At 38.1% G+C, this 8,959-nt stretch overlaps 1 protein-coding gene across 1 annotated transcript in view; it reads left to right on the top strand.

Annotated features, from left to right (window-relative positions):
- The window catches only part of LOC107108588 (chromosome unknown open reading frame, human C8orf34), a 159,260-nt gene that overhangs the window by 39,704 nt on the left and 110,597 nt on the right, over positions 1-8,959 (top strand). Inside the window, exons 4-6 of the mRNA XM_015409051.1 lie at positions 1,516-1,644; positions 5,387-5,415; positions 7,904-8,073. Of these exons, the coding sequence (XP_015264537.1) occupies positions 1,516-1,644; positions 5,387-5,415; positions 7,904-8,073 (328 nt within the window). The remainder of the gene's footprint in view (positions 1-1,515; positions 1,645-5,386; positions 5,416-7,903; positions 8,074-8,959) is intronic.

Below are 8,959 nucleotides of genomic sequence, written 5' to 3'. Positions count from 1 at the left end.
TTTTGATTCACAAAAGGACTTGTCCTTTTATCCCGTGACTATTGAGCTTACTTAGGAGCCTTTGATGAGGAACTTTATCAAAAGCTTTCTGGAAGTCAGGTAAACAACATCTATTGAGTCCCCCTTCTTCACATGTTTGTTCACTCCCTCAAAGAACACTAATAGGTTAGTGAGACTGTTTATTAGTGTAACTGTTTATTTAATAGTGTGGATTCGCTTTTAACAGCATTTATTGCTTTTTAATAGTGTCAGTATACATTCCAATCCCAAAGAAGGGCAATGCCAAGGAATGTTCAAACTATCGCACAATTGGAAATGCCAGCCTGGATGATTCAGAAGATGGAATTAAGATTGCCAGGAAAAACATCAACAACCTCAGATATGCAGACGATACCACTCTAATGGCAGAAAGCGAAGAGGACCTAAAGAGCTTCTTGCTGAGGGTCAAAGAGGGGAGTACAAAGGTTGGCTTGAAACTCAACATTAAAAAAACCTAAGATCATGGCATTTGGCCCCATCACTCCTTAGCAAATAGAAGAGGAAGTCGTGGAAGCAGTGACAGACTTCACGTTTCTGGGATCCAAGATCACTGCCGATGGTGACTGCAGCCATGAAATTGAAAGACGCCTGCTTCTTGGAAGGAAAGCTATAGCAAACCTAGACAGCATATTAAAAAGTAGAGACATCACCCTGCCAACAAAAGTCCGGATGGTCAAAGCAACGGTATTCCCAGTAGTACTGTATGGCTGCGAGAGTTGGACTATAAGGAAGGCCGAGTGCCGAAGAATAGATTATTTTTAATTATGGTGCTGGAGAAGACTCTTGAGGGTCCCCTGGACTGCAAGGAGATTAAATCAGTCAATCCTCAAAGAAATCAACTCTGACTATTCCCTAGGAGGCCAGATACTGAAGCTGAAGCTCAAATGAGAAGGGAGCAGTCATTGGAGACAACCCTGATGCTGGGAACAATTGGAGGTCAAAGAAGAAGGGGACGTCAAAGGATGAGAGGGTTAGACAGTGTTTTCGATGCAACAAACATGAAGTTAAGCAAACTCAGGAGCACGACGGAAGACAGGAGGGCCTGGCGTGATGTGCTCCATGGGGTCGCAAAGAGTCAGACTCGACTGTGCGACTGAACAACAACAACTAGTGTTCATGTATCTGCTTTTAACTTGCTTGGATGCTTATGATGATTTGTCTGTGCTGCTTTAGCTGCCTTGAGTTTGTGAAGATACAGCAGGGTATAAATATTTTAAATAAACAATTGAACACATTTGGTAAAATTGTGTGATGACAATCCAGAATAACAAGTCAATAAATTTGCATTCACAAAGAACAGTCAGTGTTGGTAGAAACAAATTTGGTTTTTGACCTTTATTTAGCAATATTTATCAAGCTAAAGGGAGTTGTGGATGATCTCAGTACTGTCAGCAGTATTATGTCATTTGTATCGGTTATTACTGTTGTATAGATTTTTCAAACATTAAATATGGTGTTTTATTTTATTTTATTTAGTGCCAAGGTCAATAGAACATCCTAAATGGGACTGGAGAACAAAATCAGAGAGTCATGATTTTGATGAATTAAATCATATCCTTCAAGAAAGTAAGAAGCTGGGTAAAGCCCTGGAGAATCTTTCTCGAAGTAAGTTGAATTATCTAGAGTGCTGGAATGTCGTGTTCATGTTAGCAGGATACTAATTACTTACACTGGTACAAATAAGAAATAATGCTACTGAAAATAATTCAGCACAAATAGAGAAATCTATATTTTAAGCAAGGTATTGAAAATTGAAAGGTACCATGGTGGGGCTGAACTTCTAGGCACAGAAACAAATCAAGATATTGAATTGGATGCAAAGCAAAACTTTCTCTTGTACTGGAGCTCTTGCTCCAGTGGAAATGCAAGGAAATACTTGTAGTAACCACTTGAGCTAAATCAGACGTATTGTATCCCCACCTGTATTTCTGCTTGCTCAAGATCTTGTACAACCATTTCCAGGGCAGTATGATATATAAGGAGGAAAGCACAAAGTGTTGCACAAGATACCGTGCATGTGGAACTACACTGAGTCCCTTTATGTTTCTGTTTGTGCATTGCTGGATTTAAGCCATTGCTTTCTAAATACAAAACAGTGGCAAAAAGCCATTGCTGTGGACCACTGCAATGGTTTACAACTCAATGGTATCTTGTGCTATTGTTTCTAGAAGTATTTCTCCATTACTGGTATGCAACTGAACTTTTGGGGAATTTTTGGAGCAATAGCAATTGTGTAAAATAAACCAGCACTAAGTAAATTATATCAGATAACTGTATTACTCTCATACATACCAAATTCTTGAAAGAAAAATGGTCCTAACTGTAATGTCTAGAAATGTGGACAGAATCGTTGGATCATTTGTGAGGCCATCTGCTGGCAATTTCAAAAAGTGCATCAGCATAGATATCTTGTTTTGAGTACAATGAAAGTTTTTATGGGAATTTGTATGTTTAAATATGTCCCACCCATTCAACAAAAATATTGATACAGCATTTGCCCCTTAAGCTCTGTAGAAAAAGGGGCCTAGGATCACATTAAAACTATGCCAACAATTTGAAATAAATTTCATTTATCAAACTGGATGTATAATTCCTTTCTTCTAACAATAATTTGTTTTTAGTCTTGCAAAAAAACCCTTTGTTGTTAGCCTTGTGATAAAACATGTAGTTTTATCAGCACAGCATTTCCTTGGGTACTGGACGTCTGTTACATGAGCCCTCTCTAATTTATTCCCAGGTTACAGTGGACAGCAAATCTTAATTCTTCCATTGGGTTTATTTGGGCAGATGTTAGCATGAACAAGAGTAGTTGAGTCAGGTAAAGTTGGGTAAGCCAGAATCTACAAGACATATATCAGTGAAATCAAGGTGATAGATCATAGCAAAATGTGATCATAGCAAAATGTGATCAGTATATAGGTAAAGGATGTGGACTGGAAACTGGAAAATAAGGAAATACTGCAAGTTAGGAATGTCTATGCTGAGAGCCAGCATATTATAGTGGTTAGGGAGTCAGACAAGGATCTGGCCTAGAAGGTGTAATTCTGCTTTGGAATGTACTGTAAGAGACACAGATTCAGTCTCACAATTGCCAAGATACTTGCAGGGCTACCTTGGGCCAGTCAGTAATTTTCTCTCAGTATAACCTACCTCTCAGAGTTGTAGTGAGATAACATGGAACACATAGAATCAAGTAAAAGATGAGACACTGAGAAATAAAAGTTCTGATCTGATCACAAGCTTCAAGTGAACTTTTGATCTGTCTGGACTCTAGGCTTAACCTGTAGGCTTTTATCTGAACAAAAAGAAATTAATAGGAATTTTTTTCAGGGTTTCTCAAAATTTCCTCATTTTCCCATAGGAGAAATTGAAAAGCAAGACTTTGGACTTTTTCATACTATACATTTTGAGTGCATTTGAAAAGAAAAATAAATTTTCGAGGAATTTTTCCAGTGTTCCCTCAAACACTTTTTACATTGGGAAAGGCCTTTGGGGAAAAAAAATTTCCTGAATTTTTCCAGGCCTTCATGTCTCTAAATGTAGTAACTGATATTCTTCAGTGATGTAGAATGTTTGTGGCTTTTTTGACTCTTGGTTGTTTGGGTGGGGAAGGGAATATATCCATTCCATATTCAGAATAGCAGACAGTATGGATGAAAATTAGAAATGATTCTGGTATGCCAAAATTTGCAAAGAAGCAGACGCAACGTTTTACGTACAGTTTTTTAAAAAGCACAATGTGGTTCTTCCTTCTGTTCTTAGACCTAGTCAGCAGACATAAAATGAACAGTGAGCTAAATTAAGTCTTTACAGTTTCTGGCTTTTGCAAACACCCACACAACTAGAGTTGGAAGGATGTACTTTCACTGCTAAATTAATCCTTCAGGATTAAAAACAGATTAGCTGCTAGAAGCAAAGTATATTTTGTTCAATATGTATGTGCTTGGTAAACTCAGAGTGAAAAACATTTCCATTAATGGCTGGGATTTTTTCACATATTGATCTGGTCATAAAATGTTAATTACTGTACTCTGCACTACACAAAGCTTTCCCTCCCCCCCCCAACATAAAAGTCAATAGAAAGAAGTAATCTAGTCTTCTTTCTAGTCAATATGTAGGCAGTTTTTAAATGCTTTAAAGAAAAAAATAAACATGTGTTTTGAATATATTAAACATATCAACTTATAATGTGTACTGGTTAGAGTTGCTCTGAAAGCCTTTTTTTTTTAGCTATCTTCCCAAATAGTAATTGATATACTAAACATTAGGAAGAACTTCCTGACAGTTAGAGTGGTTCCTCAGTGGAACAGGCTTCCTCGGAAGGTGGTGGGCTCTCCTTCTTTGGAGGTTTTCAGACAGAGGCCATCTGACAGCAATGCTGATTGTGTGAACTTAGGCTGATCATGAGGGGGAGGGCAGGAAGGGTTGCCTCAGTGCTTGGTTCTTGTGGCCCTTTCTTACACGCCCAGGGAAATGCTGATTACCACTTTGGGGTCAGGAAGCAGTTTTTCTCCAGGCCGGTTTGGCCAGGGATCCTGGAGGTTTTTTGTCATCTTCTGGGTGTGGAACAGCGGTCATGATGTAACCTGCCCTGAGCCTATTTATGGAATGGGTGGGATATAAATGCAATAAATAAATAAATAAATAATACCACGGGTGTGGAGGGAGAGGTATTTGTGAATTTCCTGCATTGTGCAGGGGGTTGGACTAGAGGACCCTGGAGGTCCCTTCCAACTCTATGATTCCATGATTCTACTCTCTTACTGCTAAAAGAAAAAAAAAAACAGTCAACATTCAAGTGAAAGCCAACTGATAATTAAATGGTTATTTTTCCCAGTTGCAATATTAATGTAACATAGCCTCTTCAAACATTCTATACTGTCTTAAAGTTTTAGGTGATAATTCTTGTAGTCACTGAATAAAGGTTTGCCTAGTCATCAAATAATATTTCAGATTTTCAGTACGCTTTTTATTGCATGTTATGAAATTAATAATTGCAAGAGTGTATTCATGACTCATTAAACTAATGGAGGAGTTACTCCAAAAATGTCAAAATGCTAACAAAACCCCTGGAATTCAGATACAGATTTTGGAGAGTGGTGCTGTGTGTCTCCCAAGGACTTTGTTGCTTACTTGAGAATTAATTAATTCAAAAAATATTTTATTGGTACTTGCCTGGCAAGACATTAAACTTCATCTGAAAATAGTACTGCAGAATATTGTGTCTGATCACTCCTAATTAATGAAATAGATTTCATGGAGTTGGAGGTAGAGTACATTGTGTGAGCATTTCTTTTATTGACTTATTTTCAAATTGATTTTAATCTTGTTTTTATTTGGTTCATAGGCATTGCAATTTCTGATGAACTAGACAAGGTAAGAACTGTTGTATACCTAGTACATCAATTCCCATTCATATCTGTCTACATTCAAGCAGTGTACACTGGTAGGCATAAAGATAATAACATTTTTGGCCATGTACTAGAATTTGGGTGCACGCAGCCTGTCTTTTTCTGAAACTAAGGCTAAATAAGGTAAGTTTGTTCTTAATACCTATTTAAGTTATAATTGTATAAAACCATTCTAGAACACACAGCCTGTGTGAGAAGCCACTTGTATACCCAGCATGTGCTTAGACATATTTTGAAATTTCATCTGACTGGTTTTTGTGCAAAATCTTGCATCAAAATTGAGTATTTCTGTGCAAAGATAATTATTTTATTGACAGTGGTATCCCAGTGCTGTTTTTAATGTATAAATAGATGTCTTACATAAATTACGCCATACACAATCTTATCTTTTGCTTTTCTTCTTCCATGATCATCTGAAGCTAGTGGGTCATGGTGATGTAGTGTAAAGCTGAAAATCTAAACACAAAACTGGAAATAAGATCAAATGAAATAAACAGTGTTTCATCCTACAGCAGTATGATTAAGATTGAGGCTACAGGAGTTTTGTTACAATCTTTTGTGACTTCGCTTCACTGAGAAGAATGTTGAAAATGCTTTCATAGCAGTTTCTGTGGAAATCTGAGCAACAGGATTCCATTAAAGATACCAGGATTTGGAAATCATATATATGAGGAAGCACATGGTTTTCTGTACCCTTAGGTGGAATGTTTTGCAACCAAAGCACACAAAGGATGTTCTGAGAACATTTTTTCCTTTTAAATAGCTAATGAGCAACCCACAGTTCAGGCTAGGACTGTGATGGTGGGGGGCAGTTTTAAGTCTTCCTGTGTGACTTTGACTCGAAATGACCCATCAGGGTTTTTTTTGCACCATTTGAGTAAATGTAGCATCCAGTGGAGCAAATTGCAGCCCTGCAGGGCAACAGCTTTTGGAAAAAGAAGAAATGATAAAGTGAGTGGGAACAGATAAATTAATACTGTTGATATCTTTGTTCACGTGTTAAAACCATGGCTGTTAGAAGAAATAAGTAGTATCAAAGATGAGTGATTCGTTAAGCCTCTCCGCAGGGAATAGACAGTTTTATTCTTCAGTTCCCAGGCATTTTCACAACTCTGCATTAGTTAAACTTGATTTTAAAATGCTGTGTGGTTAGTGGTACCTACTAAATTAAATGCCCCATAAGAGTAATTGAGAAATATACCCATTGTCTTCTCTGGTCTCTGAACTAAAACATATCTGCATGTAAACATATACAGTCGACATGGTTAATCAGTTAAAACATATATAGTCAACATAGTTAATCTCCCTGTTTAGATATTCCCATATTTATATACACAAGAACATAAGAAGAATCTCTGGCAGTGAATTCCACATTTTAATCACTCTGTAAAGTAGTATTTCCTTTTGTCTATCTTGAACCTACTGCCTGTCAGCTTCATTGGATGCCTTTGAGTTCTAGTATTTTGGGAGAGGGAGAAAAATGTCTGTTTGTCTACTGTCTTCACCACATGCATAATTTTATAAACCTCTATCATGTCAACCCTTAGTCATGTCGGCTCTAAACTGAAAAGTCCCAGACTCTTCAGTCTTTCCTCATAGAGAAGGTGCTCCAACCCCCTAATAATCTTGCCCTCTGTACTTTTCCCCCACTCTGCAAAGTCCTTTTTGAGGTACAGTGACCAGAACTGTACACAGTATTCCAAATGAGGCTGCACCATAGTTCTATACAGGGACATTATAATAGTAGCTGTTTTATTCTTGATCGCTTTCCTAATAATCCATAATATAGAGTTTGCCTTTTTCCACTGTTGGAGCACACTGAGTTGACACTTTCATTGAACTATCCACTATGATCCCAAAATCTTTTCCCCTCTCACTCTCAGGAAGTTCAGATCCCCATAGCCTATAGTTGAAGTTGGGATTTTTTTTTAATCCCAGTGTGCATCACCTTATACTTACGAACACTGAGCTTCATTTGTCACGTTGTTGCCCACTCACCCAGTTTGTGGAGGTGCTTTTGGAGCTCTTCACAGTCAGCCTTCATTTTTACCATCCTGAATAATTTTGTGTCATCTGCAAACTTGGTCACGACACTACTCACCCTTAGTGATGAATAAATTAAATAGTACTGGCCCCAATACTCATCTTTGTGAAACCCCACTGCTTACTTCCCTCCATTGTGAGCACTGTCCATTGATTCCTACTCTTTGCTTCCTTTCATTTAACCAGTTTTTAATTAATAAGAGAACCAGTCCTCTTATCCCATGACTGCTGAGTTTACTCAGGCATCTTTGGTGAGGTATCTTGTCAAAAGTCTTTTGAAAGCCCAGGTATATAATGTCAGTCGGGTCACTGTTGTCTACCTGCTTTTCCCTCAGCTGGCTTTGTCCCTCTATGTGCCTAACAATTCTCTTTGATTACAGTTTATAGTGAGGATTCTTTTCTTTTCTTAGGATGTAGCAGCATTTAATGCTCCTCTTCTACGGCCCCGTGTTGTTGGGGAATGGGTTGGCCGTGAAGAGAATGATGCAGATCCATTGGCTGCTGAAATGTTGCAACCTCCAGTACCAAGAAGCAAAATGGAACAGTGGGATAGTGAAGATAGCAGCAGTCCTGGTGGAAGGTAAAGTCTGCTGCTGTCTAAAGAACCTGAACCCAGACAGCTTCTGATTGGCATTCAATCACAGCAAGCTGATTCTAGTTGATTTAGCTGTTTATCTGACTCTCTTCCTACTCCAAGCCCAAGTAACTTTCATTGGGCATAGGAGGAGGTCTTGTTCAGGAATATGGAAGGCAAGCTCAGAGCCTCCTATTCCCATTTACCAGGTTTTGCCACCTGTGCACTTACGAAGACAGACTGAGTAATGGCAACAAGGTCACTCTGCACCTGTACTGTGAGGGGATGTTGCCCTAAGTGTCTGTAGCATCTTGTTTGCCAGTTTGTCATTTTTTTCCTACTAATTAGTGCTAAACATTTTAGAGTATGGTTGCTTTTTGAAGTGATTATAAAATTTGGAAGAGTATTTGGCTGACTCTGCTTGAGTGGGGCTTTCTGCTAATTTCCCTTTGCCACGTCAGCTTATGTGCTACATTCCTTTATCTTCAGGATTGATTGGTGGCAACAGTGGGGCAGAGATACAGTGAACTGCAGGAAGACAAGAAAACAAAAAAAACTTCTTTTCTGTTCATAGAGTTCCAGTCACAGTCCTCTAGATCCATCTTAAGTATAGCTGAGAATAACATTGAAATGGGAAAAGTTTACGTATCTATTAATAGTGGGGTTTTTTTAATTCTCTTTTTGGCTGCTATGCAAGTGGAGCTTGTATTCTAAGACTGGTTTTAAAGGTAGTTGTGTTGACTAGAAGAAGCTGGCACAAGACTTGACTAATTTATTAGTATTAATAATTGGTTGGAATTTATTACTCATTACCAACAACACTCTTCTATATATCATTGTTTATCTACCTTATTTAAAATATTTCTTTACATGTTTCTTTGCTGCCTTTCCC

This window comes from Gekko japonicus, unplaced genomic scaffold (assembly GCF_001447785.1).
Source record: "Gekko japonicus isolate JY-2015 unplaced genomic scaffold, Gekko_japonicus_V1.1 scaffold88, whole genome shotgun sequence".
Classification (NCBI taxonomy): Eukaryota; Metazoa; Chordata; class Lepidosauria; order Squamata; family Gekkonidae; genus Gekko; species Gekko japonicus.
This window is presented reverse-complemented; position numbering and strand designations above follow the sequence as displayed.